This window comes from Meles meles, chromosome 13 (assembly GCF_922984935.1).
Source record: "Meles meles chromosome 13, mMelMel3.1 paternal haplotype, whole genome shotgun sequence".
NCBI lineage: Eukaryota > Metazoa > Chordata > Mammalia > Carnivora > Mustelidae > Meles > Meles meles.
In genome coordinates this window covers 72,898,695-72,914,422 of record NC_060078.1, presented here as the reverse complement: position 1 = coordinate 72,914,422, position 15,728 = coordinate 72,898,695, and the positions used below count along the sequence as shown (strand labels likewise).

The following is a 15,728-nucleotide window of genomic DNA, read 5'->3' as shown; positions in this document are numbered from 1 at the left end:
ACCTTCACTCCAGAAGACAGTATGAAGTTTCCTCAGAGTTAAAAATAGAACTACCTTATGACTCAGCAATTGCACTCTAGGTATTTACTCAAAGGATACAAAAATACTGATGTGAAGGGACACATGCCCCCGATATTTATAGCAGCATTATCTACAATAGCCAATTATGGAAAGAGCACAAATGTCCATCAACTGATGAATGGATAAAGAAGATGTGGGGTATATATACATGTCTGTTGGCCAGTATGTCTTTGGAAAAATATCATATATATATATATATATATATATATATATATACACACACACACACACATATATATATACACACACACACACACACCCCCACCCACCCACCCACACACATACATACACACACACACACAAAATATAATTATTACTCAGCCATCAAAATGGAGCTAGAATGTATTATGCTAAGTGAAACAAATCAAAAAAATATCTTATGATTTCACTCATATGTGGAATTTAAGAAATAGCAGATGAACATAGGGGCATGGGAGAAAATAGAGGGAAGCAAACCATAAAAGACTCTTAACTATAGAGAACAAACAGGGTTGACGGAGGGGAGGTGGGTGGGGAATGGGCTAAATGCGTGATGGATATTAAGGAGGGCACTTGTAATGAGCAATGGGTGTTACACGTAAATGATGAATCACTGATTTCTACTCCTGATACCAATATTACACTACATATTAACTAGAATTTAATTAAAAACTCAAACATAGCCCTCTAGCTGCCATCTTGCGTCCCCGCGTGTGTGCACCTAATCTCAGCTGGTCCGCCCGAGACCCCCTGAGCGCCAACCCAAGTCCCCCGCGCGGTCCCACTTCCGCTCCAACAAGATGAAAGAAACTATCATGAACCAGGAGAAACTCGCCAAACTGCAAGCACAAGTGCGCATTGGTGGGAAAGGAACTGCTCACCAGAAGAAGAAGGTGGTTCATAGAACAGCCACAGCAGATGATAAAAAACTTCAGTTCTCCTTAAAGAAGTTAGGGGTAAACAATATCTCTGGTATTGAAGAAGTGAATATGTTCACAAACCAAGGAACAGTGATCCACTTTAACAACCCCAAAGTTCAGGCATCGCTGGCAGCGAACACTTTCACCATCACAGGCCATGCTGAGACAAAGCAGCTGACAGAAAAGCTACCCAGTATCTTAAACCAACTTGGTGCAGACAGTCTGACTAGTTTAAGAAGACTGGCTGAAGGTCTGCCCAAACAATCTGTGGATGGAAAAGCACCACTTGCTACCGGAGAGGAGGAGGAGGATGAAGTTCCAGATCTTGTGGAGAATTTTGATGAAGCTTCCAAGAATGAAGCAAACTGAACTGAGTCAACTTCTGAAGAAGATACAACTTGAAGAAGTTACTGGGAGCTGCTATTTTATATTATGACTGCTTTTAAAAATTTTGTTCATGGATCTGATAAAATCTAGATCTCTAATATTTTTAAGCCCAAGGCCCTTGGACACTGCAGCTCTTTTCAGTTTTTGCTTATACACAATTCATTCTTTGCAGCTAATTAAGCTGAAGAAGCCTGGGAATAAAGTTTGAAACAAGATTAATAAAGTTCTTTGCCTAGGAAAAAAAAACACACTCAAACATAAATAAATGAATAAATAAAATCTTCTAGTCTGTTCTACTTATGTATCATTTCTTATTGTCCTTGCTCACTGTACTTTATTACCTCTGTGTTTGGTAATTTTTGATTGTATACTGTTTATTTGTCTTCAAAAAATATGCCGGGAAATTCTTTGGAGTTGAATGACCTGTACTCCTTCAGAGATTTCCTTCTTCTGCCAGTTGCTACTTTTAACTAAACTCAAGGTTCAAGATATGTTTGGATATTGCAGATATTGAAGGCACAGCTTGTAGCTACAAAATGAGAGTGTTGCAGATTGACTTTCAATTCACACCCTGAATGTGCTCTCTTTGAACTTCCACTTTAGTATGGTGAGCATTTTCTACCAGATTCCCAGTGCTCCTAGGGCTTTTCCTTGTTCTCCCTATACTCTGAGGTCAACAAACTAAATGTCAAGTTTCCATTTATAGAGAAAGGCCAGCAAAGCAAAACTTCTGCAGTACTCTTCTTACTTCTCAATTCTCCTTCACCCTAGGTTTTTTTGCTTTGTCATTATTATTTATTCAACTGGGCTCACTGATACTTTTAGGAAATTGTACAAATTATATCAAGTGTTTAAAAATCCAGTGGAAAGGTTAATCTGATTAACCTATCCTGTCAGTAGAAGTCCCTATACTATGGGCTCTAATTTTTGGATAAATTATAAAATATCTTAAATTATTATAAATTATAAAATATGATTCAAATAATATTAATCAAGCTAATATTAACCAAAAACTCTATGTCTATATGCATGAGATGATAACTGATGGTATTTAACTAAATACTTTGCACTATTTAACTATTTAAATTGTATTTTTTAAATCCATAAAAAAGACATTATAAATATGATGCTTCTTGCCCCATTACAAAAAGAATTACATTAGGATAATGAGAAACACTTGAAACAGTAGACTAAAATCTTTCATGAGTGTACTTAACTTACTAAGATGTAAGCTAAATCTATTGAACTATATAATCCTAACAGTTGTCACCTATCAATGTACTTTCTAACATGTCTACTTCTGTTTAATTGTAAATACTCTATTTTGGTAATACCTAACAAATAATATATGAAATAGAAACTAATCCTGATAAGTAAAAATTTCTCTCCCAATGAAATGTACATATTTTACATGTCCAAAAGTGCTACCTATAATTAGAAATAAAATTATTTTTCCAATGTTCTTTTTTTTTAAATCTTTTTTTTTTTTTAAGATTTTTTTTATTTATTTATTTGACAGATAGAGATCACAAGTAGGGAGAGAGGCAGGCAGAGAGAGAGAGAGAGGAGGAAGCAGGCTCCCTGCCAAGCAGAGAGCCCGATGCGGGACTCGATCCCAGGACCCTGAGATCATGACCTGAGCTGAAGGCAGCAGCTTAAACCACTGAGCCACCCAGGCGCCCCTTTTTCCAATGTTCTTATTATTTTCTTTCTTTATGTGTTACTCATATTAATCTGCTTATTTAACAACTCAATCTCATGGACAATTAAACAATATGCACAGAGGTATACAAATGTCCAATCCAATCAGTTCCACCTTATTAAGTCTTCTTTCATTATTTCATGAAGTATATAATAAAAAAAAGTCCTTTGAAAACTGCTGTGTTGTTTGGAGAGGATTTATATCTTGAAATTCTACATATGAGTAATATATCATCTATATATTTGAAAATGTAAAACAAAGGCAAATGATTATATTTATTTACATTTCATGGTAATCTCATTAACTCAAATTCTGACAATATAGTTCATTCTCCCGTTTTGAATACTATTTACAAATATAACCAAAAGTGATGATATTTAGTTGAACTTTATTAAATAGCATTAACCTTGAAATTCGTAACTTTGACATGCAATTCCCTTCTATAATAATTGCTAATTAAATAACTTAAGTGCTTAGACAAGGCAATAAGTGTTCTAAGAACCTCACATGTAGCAATTTATTTATTGTTCACAACAATTCCATGATGAAGGTACTGTTATTTTCCTTAACTCACAGAGAAATTTAAGAAAATGACCAAGATTTGAAAATAGGTGTTTGAGCAGCAAGTTATTCTAAGTCTATTAAAGTTAATCATAACCAAAATTAATTTACTTATAAAATTATAAACAGTTATAAAGCTTTGGCTCATCATTTCTCTAGAAATCAAGCCAAGAGAAAATGAAGTCTTTTGTAGTTGTACAGATTCTATAATATAAAACAATTTTCATAGATTTCAATTGCTTTCAGTTGTTTATTAAATTTACTCTACTGAAGTTTGGTTTTACTGCACGTTTGGAAAGGCCACAGAATGCACCAGAAAGTAGTGATTAAGAGCACATTTTCTAGAACAATGACACCCTAGATTTGCATTCTGGTTTCTCCATTACTAGCTGTGTCTTCTTGGGCAGTTACATAATCTCTACAAGCTTGATTTACAAAGTGAAGATAATGATTTTGTCTACCTCACAAATTGTGAAGAAAAAATGAAATAGATTTCTTAGAGGGAATTTAGCACAGAACCCAGCATAATAAAAGGTAAATAATTTTATTACCTTTATCAATTATCTTATGTCCACTTGATTAGACTTCTAACATCTCACAAGATCAGCATATGCATGTCCTCATGTCCCAGAAGCAGAGAGAGGAAACCATGGTTTTCTTAAGCGGAATCTATTCCCCTTCAACCACGTTTGTAGGCACTACAGACCCCAGATCTTTCATCCTCCACCTCTGCTGAGTGTAACCAAATGATTGACTATCAGATCCATCCCTTTCTGTCTTGTATTTAAGGTGCTAAAATTTGAGATTCATTCCCTTGTTTATTCCCAACACACCCCACATTGCTCATTTTCCTGTTTTTAGGCAATGTGCCAAAAAAAAAAAAAAAAAGAACAGGAGAAAGTAAACAAAACAATAATTGTCATGCTTTGCAGTTATAATAAAATACAACTGTGTATACTTCTAAACATAGGAAATAGTCTTTTCTCTTTTAAAATATGAGTTCCTAAAGGCCTGACACAATTTTGATAATGATTATAAAACAGTGATTCAAAATAGAAAGATTTAACCAGTCATTTTTTTAAACTCTAAATTAAATACTCTTAATTTACAATTATAGCTAAATTATGTCAAATACAAAGCTGAGATAAGATAACCTGTAGATGTAACTCCTGGCAGGTCAAAGAAGAGTTTCCTTCTCTGGATTTCACTGTGATCTGAAACAGCACTCTTTACAAGACACATTCTGGTTATTTCACTTGTCAGCTCCACATCATAGCAACAGGGTACAAGGAAACTAAGGAAGCAGTGATGCTTGTGGCAAAAACTATACAATTTTGATAGATTGAAGCCTCTGCAATCTTATTAAAATCATATGCCTTTTTTAAAAAATTCAGAATTTTCACAAAACATAATACATATAAATTATCTATATTCCATTTTAATAATATTAAAATAATATTTTAACTTAATTTCTACATTTAAATAGATCTAATCACAAAAAGCCCAGATAGAAAAAACAATCTTAAAAAAGAAGAACAAAGCTGAAGATATCACAATCCCAGATTTCAATATATACTACAAAGCTGCAATAATCAAAACAGGATGGTACTAGCATAAAAACAGACACACAAATCAAAGGAACAGATAAAAACCCAGAAATAAACCCACAATTATGTGGTCAATTAATTTTTGACAAAGCAGGAAAGAATATTAATGAGAAAAAGTTTTTTCAACAAACGATGTTGGGAAAACTGGACAGCAACTTGCAAAAGAATGAAACTGGTGGGATTGGGAGGGAGACAAACCATAAATGACTCTTAATCTCACAAAACAAACTGGGGGTTGCTGGGGGGAGGTGGGATTGGGAGAGGGGGAGGGGACTATGGACATTGGGGAGGGTATGTGCTATCGTGAGTGCTGTGAAGTGTGTAAACCTGGCAATTCACAGACCTGTACCCCTGGGGATAAAAATACATTATATGTTTATTAAAAAAAAAAATTTGGAAGGGGAGGCAAACCATGAGAGACTATGGACTCTGAAAAACAACCTGAGGGTTTTGAAGGGTCAGGGGTGGGAGGTTGGGGGAACAGGTGGTGGGTAATAGGGAGGGCACGTTTTGCATGGAGCACTGGGTGTTGTGCAAAAACAATGAATACTGTTACGCTGAAAAAATAAATAAAATGGAAAAAAAATAAATAAAAACAAATAAATAATAAATAAATAAAATAAAAAAATGGATTAAAGACATAAATGTGAGACTTGAAACCATAAAAATCCTAGAAGAGAACATAGACAGTAATTTCTCTGACATCAGCTGTAGCAACCTTTTTCTAGATATGGCTCCTGAGGCAAAGGGAAATAAAAGCAAAAACAACAATAACAACAAACTATTGGGACTACATGAAAATAAAAAGCTCTGCACAGTGAAGTAAACAGTCAACAAAACTAAAAGCCAGCCTCCTTCATGGGAGAAGATATTTGCAAATGACATAGCCAATAAAGGATGAATATCTCAAATATATAAAGAAATTACACAACTCAAGAGCCAAAAAATAAATAATCTAATTAAAAATGGGCAGAAGACATGAACAGACATTTTCCAAACACGACATACAAATGGCCAACAGACACATGAAAAGATGTTCAACATCACTCATCAGCAGCGAAATGCAAATCAAAACTACAAGATACCACACACACACAAACACACACACACAAGAAACAACCAGTGTTGTGGAAAAAAGGACCCCTCTCCCACTGTTGGTGGGAATGCAAACTGGTGGAGCCACTGTGGAAAACAGTGTGGAGGTTCCTCAAAAAAACTGAGAGAATTATCATATGATCTAGTAATTGCACTACTGAGTATCAAAGAATATGAATTTGAAAATATATATGCGCCCTTATGTTTATTGCAACATTATTTGCAATAGCCAAAATATGGAAGCAGCTTAAGTGTCCACTGATAGACGAATGGATAAAAAATAGAAACACACACACACACACACACACACACACACACACACAGGAATATTACTCAGCCATAAAAAAGAATGAAATCTTGCTATTAAAAACAACATGGATAGACCTAGAGGATACAATGCTAAGTGAAGTAAGTCAGTCAGAGAAAGACAAATACTACAAGATCTCACCAAACAACTGAAAACAGAAAAGAGACAAAAAAAATAGACTCAAATATAGAGAACAAATTGTTGGTTATCAGAGGAAAAATGGGGTGGGGGTGAAAGAGGCGAAAGGACTTACACTTATAGTGATGATCACTGAGTAATTTATAAAACTGTTGAAAAACTATACTGTACACCTGAAACTAATATAATGCTATATGTTAATTATACTGGAATTCTAAAAAAAGAAAAAAGAATAAATATATATATTAGCTACAAAGCATTTTACATTAATAGCAGAAGTACTTATTTGCACTTACACATCATCAGTAAACTCATGTTATCCATGTGATTAAAAAATTCAAATCCCTAGCAAATATTACCAAATTTAGTTCCTACTATTAACTAAAAACTTAAAGCAATGTTCATCTTGTTTACTGAGATTTTAAACTATTGAGGAACTCATTACTGACAATCAAAAGTTCAAATCATATTTTTTTTAAAGATTGAGGAAAACTAATGTAAGTAGCTTTAACGGGCAAGTTTCTGCTGAACCATATCCTTTTAAGAACCATATTTAAGGAAAATACTTCAAACTTTCAACAATGGAAATTTTATTTAGTAACTGTAATATATATTTTTGATATATTATGCATTTTACAAAAGATTTTATTTATTTGACAAATAGAGATCAGAAGTAGGCAGAGAGGCAGGCAGAGAGGAGGAAGCAGGCTCCCTGCTGAGCAGAGAGCCCGACACGGGGCTCTATCCCAGGACCCTGGGATCATGACCCAAGCCAAAGGCAGAGGCTTTAACCCACTGAGCCACCCAGGTGCCCCTATATTATGCATTTTTACTTCATAGACCTTTAATAAAAAATCCAGTTATTCTCCATACAGCGTCACTAGAAGAGCTGAAAATCTGAAGGCGTGCTTTTAGCAATAACTGTGAAGCCAGTGTCCCATATTTGCACTATCACAGTATACATTTATAATCAACTTTTGTCCAAAAGTATCTACATGAGTACATAGTGTTCATGATCCTTAGCATATAATCGAAAGGGAGTTTTTAAAATGAAAATTCTGACATAGAACTTCACAGTTCAGATCTGCTTTTCAAATGACCTCTGGGTACTACTTCTACTGATCTTGAGTATTTTTGAACAGCAGAGTACAGGTATCTGAATTATATATTTTACTCTTTCAAGCTCTTCATTGCAGAAGAGTAGTTACAAGTAATGGAAGTTAATTGACACATATAATTGCTAATAATACAGAACTTAAAAGATTTACAGAGCCTGCTTTGAAAGATACCATTGGATAGTTTAAATTTCAGTGCAAATTGAGTCCTCAAAATGTCTAAATATGCTATGGGGAAAAATTAAGGATCATTTATGACATTTAGGTAGATTGGAATTGGAAAGACAGCTCTTATTAAACCAATAGCATACACTGGGTTCCTATTAAACCAGTAAAATGAAATTATCCCATGCAAACATTTGTAATCAATATGTAATCTATTCAGTGAAATGAGACCAACTATAGTAAATGAAAATCTACAAACAATGACACCTCTTATCTGAGTTAATGTTTCTTTTGAAAATGGTTATACAGATATAGGAAGATGGAACAGGGTTGGCAATGAGTCACTGGAGTTTAAGTAAAAAGTGACATCACTGAAAGTGATGATTAAGAAAGATTAATCCAGAAGCAATGAATATTTAATTGAAGTAGTAATTTTGTTACTCTATAAAAGCACATTGTAATATTTATACCAAAGCAATCATCAGATTTTCAATAAATATAAACAAATAAGAATGGAATAGAAAGAATGATAGCACAATTGGAGTCAAAAAGGTCTAACTTCTTGCATGGAGCACTGGGTGTTGTGCAAAAACAATGAATACTGTTACGCTGAAAAAAATAAATAAAATGAAAAAAAAAAAAAAGGCCTAACTTCAAGTTTAATCTGTGTGAATTTTGGGTTCTAACACCCCTGAACTCAATTTCCTCATCTGTAAAATGGGGGTAATATTTTCTGAAATACCTACCACAAAGAATTGCTATTAGGATGAAAATAAATATTGCCCGTGAAGATAAGTTGCAAACTGTAAGGCATTATATGAGTAATAGAGGATTATTGAATGAACAGGATGACTACTTGGCTATCATTCAGCAATTTTTTTTTAAAGATTTTATTTATTTATTTGACAGACAGAGATCACAAGTAGGCAGAGAGGCAGGCACAGAGAGAGAGGGTGAAGCAGGCTCCCTGCCGAGCAGGTCCCTGGGATCATGACCCTAGCCGAAAGCAGAGGCTTTCACCCACTGAGTCACCCAGGCGCCCCAGCAATTACTGTTTTATAAAATAATTTTTATATTTATTAAAACCATAAAAAGGAAGAGAATTTCAATAGAGGAATCTAGAATTCTGCCTCAAGTTATCTTTTCATAGATAGCAACAAAAAGAACAAATGAGAGTGCTGCTTATTTATTTTAAAAGATAAACTGAGAAGTCATAGTTGATTATTTAAAACAAAATTAAAGGTTAAAAATGACAAGCCCTTCTCTAAGTTTTAATATATATTTGCCTCAATATTTAGAAAGTACCTCATAAACTTGAGGAAATTGGCTAAGATGGAAAATATATTGATTAAACAAATTGTTGCAAAATACAGATGAATCTCATTATTTTGACCTTGAGTAAGAAGCCACTGGGAAATATCATTACTGCATTAATATATTTAGCAGTGAGGGAAGACAATGTCCCTCACACTTTGTCATGCATCACTGAACTGTAACAAATGCTGACAGTTAAGAGAGCCTATCTCTAAACATTATGACACCATCTTAGTGACAGATAAAGAAGAAAGCTGAATATAATCATTGTTTCATATTTACTCCCACAGGCATAGCTAAAAAATATAAAAATAAATTAATTTAAAATATTTGGATAAACATCTTTAATTCTGGCACTTTAGGAAAAAAGAGGTGGGTGCATTTGCTTAGTCTCTTACCACCAGCAATTTATCTTAGGTCTTATGTATTAAAGTTGTCATAGACACATCTATTTGAAAAATAGTGTTCAGTAGCTTTGCTCTATTACAAAGCAATTCATGACAAAGGTCTTTTGCAACAGCAGGAATATTTGCATAATAATTGCAAGCCCAGAAAAAAAAACCTTGAAATGCTACAACCATATTCCAGGAGTTTTCTTTTTTCATAAATTAAATTTTCCCCAAAGCACTTCAAAAAGTCAATATTTTATTTCTGAAATTCGTTACTTAAACATTCATTTTTAATGGGATGTAACAGTCTCTTGTTGTACCTTGAAAATGAAAAGTAGATAAGAACACTTCTTAATGAATTTTTTTGATTGAATATATTGAACAGGAAGGGATATGTTTTCAGTGTAGCACTAAATTAAGCATGCAGTTCCCATTAACAGTTTGGCAGCTGTGCATTTAATTCTGAGTACCATGCTGAGAATGTACATTCCTAGAATCAAATATGAAAGCCTAATCTATACAACTGCTATCTGAACTTTTGCCTCTCAATTCAAGGGTCTGTGCAAAAAATATTTCTGAAAAACACAACATCGTACATTTGCAATATGACAATCAAAATCATCTCTAATACATTTCAATTTATTCCAGAACAGTTAATGTCAAAGAGTGGATATTGGACTTCAACACATGGGTATATGACAAACTCAGATAAAAATATCCTCAGTTAACTTCTCTTTCTTCCCTCTTTTTTTCTGTTCAAATCACTGTGTATGTGAATTTCTTGCTAGTGTAGTAGAAATCGTAACACTCAAATTTTTATTTAAGAGAACTGAGTTATAAATCTACAGAAATTGAGATAGAAATAATTTAGAAATAGTTACCATAATATAAAAGGTTTAAATATTTTGATTAATGAGAGCCACTGATATTTTGCCTGTGTATTTCTCTGCCTGTATATATTTGTGTGTGTGCGTGTGTGTGTGTGTATGTGTGTGTGTACAATACATATTAAAGGGCATTTTGTTTAATTATTCACTGCTCTACTATAAAAGTTGTTTGAAATGTAAAGATAAGCATAAATGTTTTTATTCTACATAAAGGTGTATCATTAAAGAATTCTCTCTCTCTCTAACTGTAGTTACAGAGTGTTCCTATTATTAGTAGTTATATTTGTATATCCCCGTAGAGGTAAGCCTAATCCATCATCAAGACCTCGCACACTATTTATAAGTAAATTGCCAAATTACTACCATCAATGGAGAAAGAAACCAACAATTCTGTTTATTTCCAGTGATAAGAGCAATGTTTTCTGGTGAATAAAAAACATGATAGCAATACTGGACCTAGACAATCTCTGTAAGGCAAGACATTATAAAGAGATAGTAAGTGTAGTAAATGAACCTTTAAATTTATGTATGCTTATGAAATTGCATAAAAATGCCACAAAATATACATATTTGGTGAATAGTTGTCATGCATACTTAGCCATCTCCTAACATAGCATCCATATTAGCTCATGTAAAAATGTTCACATTTTATAATAGTTCAAAATTTTACAATTCTTTATCACCTGACTCTTTCTACACAAAGCTTACACTTTAAAATAGAAGAAATATCTTTGAATCGTTTAGAAATCAAATTGGAAATACAAACATTTTAAAAATAAATTAATTAATTAAGATTCCCACATCTGGCTTTGATTAATAGAGAACAGATTATGCTTCTGCCAGAAACAATTTGAAAAAATGGATAGAATATATGAAAGAATTGCTTCTGGGTATTGGGAAAGAGCCTGAATAACAGTTATTCCTAAAACAAAAGAGAGAAACAAATGAAATATGCCAATGTTTGCCCCTGTCTTCTGTCAGCACATTGTAATCTCTTAAGCAGAAAGAATATCCTGAGAGCTGACTTGGGAGTACCTGCTCCGAGTTCTGAACCTGGTCCAGCTGCCAATAAAATATTTCAGATCATGTTCTCAAAATATTTATCTAATATTTTATAATAAAATTTAAACATAATTAAACCACATTTATATTTAATTACTATTTTAATTCACATGATAGTTAAGTACTTAGTAAAACTAAAATATCTTTTTCCAAAATTATGTCATAAAATAGGTGGGCATAAAGATAAAAATTACGTTGCATCACATAACCTTATTTTTAAACCATTCAAAGAAGAGTTTTTATAACTATGGCTGTATTACTATTTAATTAGTTTTGAAATTTACATTTGAATAATATTTGTGTTGTAGGACTTCCGTGATTCACTACCTGAATTTTCCAGCAAACATAGAGGGAAAATATGATGTTACTTTTTTTTAAATTTAATTTGAATTTTTAAATTTAATTTTATTCTTCTTTCCTTCCTTCCTTCCTTCCTTTCTTTCAGAGAGACAGAGGGAGGGAATGTACATGCAGCGGGGAAGGGAGGGGCAGAGGGAAAGAATCTTAAGCAGATTCAAACACTGAGCATGGGGCCAAATGCAAGACTTGATCCCATAACCCTGAGATCATGACCCAAGCTGAAATCAAGAATCAGACACTTAACTAGTTGAGACACCTAGAGCCCCTGATCTTACTTTTAAAATAATTTAATGATCTAGACTTTAGTAAAACATTTTTATTAAGTTTACTCTAAAGGATAGATCATTAAATTATTTTAAAAGACCATATTTTTCCTCTGTGCTATTTTTCTGCAATAGAAAGATGGAATTCTCATGTTTCTTGTTTTACCAAAATTACTTAAGGCTCTCACTTAAGCCAGTGAATTGTATAAGTCCTAAAAAAGTCATATAAATATATTAACATAGTAACCAAATATTTCAATCCTAAATCAATTTAATTATACAATTTAATTGAGCTTAATTTAAATACATTATGTAAGCTAAATTAAACTGATTTAAGGTTGAAAACGATATCAGTTCTTTCTAAAAACTTCTTGCCGTTGTTGTTCAAATTTGTTGTCAGCTGAATAGATAAATAAAAAATAAATGTAACATTATGCATCAGTTATGGTGTACAATATATTTAATTTGAATTTAAGATACCAATAGTGTGATCCTATAAACAAAGAATGATTCATCTCTGAGTTGTATTTCAATACTAAATATTAGAAATAATATTTTCAACTGATATTAAAAATAAATCGGCTAATAATAACTAATAATTTCATACTACCTTAAAGCTTGACAAAGTAACTTTTCACATACAATCTTGTTTCTCAATTCATCTGACAATCACAGTTCTCCAATACTGTCCTAGTTCTTTTACCCCATTCCAACCAAATCAACCTGCAAAAACATCTTCAGTTTAAGTCCAGTAAATCTCCCCAATCACTGAACATGACTACTGCTTCTACTCCTTTATTACCCCATTTTCTCTCCTATAAAATGTTCCATAAAATTACTAAGACAGAAGAAAGTATAAAGACCTTCCTTTCCATTTGTTACTAATTTTATCTATGAATGTCTTTGTGTTTAGCATGAGTTGAAAAGAGTATGTGGACATATATTTAAATGATAATCTATGCCTATTGATTCAAATAAGAATAATGAGGCAATTCAGGTGTGACTCATTTCCAGATACAAACACAACTTATTCAACTCATAACTTTTCTACTTACAAGATCACAGAGAGAAAAAATTGAAGGATAACTTAAAGACAGTGTTATCTTTAGAACTGTGTTGGGGTATTTATGATTGGTGATTGTCATATATTAGTGAAATTCTCAGCCCATTCAAGTAGGTTCATAATAAATATACTGACATTTTGACTTCAAATTCTAATTATCAATGTTTAGTGTTTCATCATAATTAACTATAACCTTTCAAATTGAGAGCAAATTGTAACATTTCAGTTGAAGGATAAATCAATTCATAAAATGCTGAGTCATAAATTAAAACCTGAATGGCTACACTGTTATTTTCATGTCTAAAAAGATTGAAATGAATCAAATGTTATCATGATAGCTAAGTCTTCTTTTTTTTTTTTTAAAGATTTTATTTATTTGACAGACAGAGATCACAAGTAGGCAGAGAGGCAGGCAGAGAGAGAGAAAGAGAGAGAGAGAGAGAAGACGAAGCAGGCTCCCTGCAGAGCAGACAGCCCGATGTGGGGCTCGATCACAGGACCCTGGGATCATGACCTGAGCCGAAGGCAGAGGCTTTAACCCACTGAGCCACCCAGAGGCCCCATGATAGCTAAGTCTTAAAGAAAAAATAGCTCTACCTATTAATAAAATGGGAGTGTAATACATAAATACTCAAGGAAAAAACTTTATTTCTTTTGCATAAAAACTGAGTTCTTAAATACTGCCTTAACAATTTTCTTAACATATTAGCCAAATAATAATTTAAATTAAAAAATGAATGAAATACTAAATGAAAGACAGTATCACAGCTTTTAATAGCTATTTTGACTAGATAAAATGTAATATTACCTATCTCGTGGAGGTCTATATTCAGAAAAAGAACATGTTTCACTTCTACTTGATGTTTTCCACTTAAAAATGAATATTATATAGATTATATCAGCATCTCATATTTGGCTCCTTTTAAAATTAAAAAAGAAAAAAGATGAAAGGAATGAAGAAAGAAAGGGAAAAAATATTTCAAACATCCACAATAATCATAGATTATTTTAGTTTAAAAATCAGAATAGTCATTATTTTGCAGAGGACTGTGACTGGAAGGAAGCCGAGTGGACCTTCTGTGGCATTCATTTCCTTCTGTAGATAGATGTAGATGAAAGGTAGTTACAGAGGAGTGAACAAGAAATAAGCTTCCAATTTATTTCCTGTTCTGCTTACAGATTATACTTCAACAGGAAGGCGACCCAATAAAGAACTAACAAAGAGTTAAAAAGAAAAATCAAAGAGAGAACTACTAAGCACCCAAGACTGGAGACTTGAAAAGGGGTGATGACCCAAGAAGGAAAACATGTAATTTCTAAGAACTCTACTTTGATTTGGAGCCATATATTGCCTGGGGACCTCTTTGGGGAGCTGGAGGATTTCAGGGAAATAGGGTTACTGAAGAATTACTTTCTTATTCTAGAGTCCCTGGTGAGGAAATGCAAATTAAGGTCCATCTGGATTCACACTACACAAAACTCTTTATCTAACTCAAATCTTCAGAGTCCTTAAGCAAGTTTATTGAAGTAAAGGTGAAATTTCCCCAGAGGGGAAAAAAAAAGACCCTAAAATCAGGTAAACTTTAGCTTAAAATGTATATAACAAAAATATATCAATTATAAAATATGTAACATTTACGGGGGGATTAGAAATATTAGGTAATATTTTATTTATAATATATGATTCATATATGATATATATATAACAGTATTTAGGATCATGAAGCATTTATTACTTTTAGATATCAAGGATGGGCTATGTGATTCTTCCTCTTCAAGAAAGAATTATAAATCATTCATAGTTATGTAAAATCACAGTTTTATTCCTTCTGAACCAGTAAAAGTAAATATGAATGATGTTACAGCTGATTTAAATAGATTAAAAACAAAGATATCTGGAATCTTATTGACTAAATTATACGTTTTATAGAGTTTATTTCATAGCAAGGTATGAAAACTCATCTCTCCTGGGTCATTTAAGTAGATTAATATATAATTTAATTATAAGAGTTTCATATGTGGTTTATTTATAAATAAATTTATTCTATAACTATATATTTATATATAGTCTACTTATAAGAGTTTAATTATATATAAATTATATATAATTTAATCTATTATTAATATATACTCTATATAGATATTTTAGCAGTCAAATGTACTTTATTTTATGCAAAAGCAGGGCAATTAATTCCCTTGATTTGAACTATTTATAGATACTTTATAAGAACTTCATATTTTATGTGTGATATTTGGCTGCTAACTTTTTTTTAGATCATTATTGAAATATAATTGACATACAATGTTATATTAGTTTCAGGTGTATAACATAT

General features: G+C 32.5%; 2 protein-coding genes across 2 annotated transcripts in view; one reads left to right on the top strand and one right to left on the bottom strand.

The window, feature by feature from the left end:
- Positions 1-15,728, bottom strand: part of ATRNL1 (attractin like 1) — an 836,623-nt gene that overhangs the window by 361,700 nt on the left and 459,195 nt on the right. The gene's annotated exons all lie outside the window — the stretch shown is intronic.
- LOC123955347 (transcription factor BTF3-like) lies at positions 750-1,387 on the top strand. The gene has a single exon (XM_046027295.1). It carries the CDS (start codon positions 861-863, stop codon positions 1,347-1,349), a length of 489 nt encoding a protein of 162 aa, XP_045883251.1. The 5' UTR covers positions 750-860; the 3' UTR covers positions 1,350-1,387.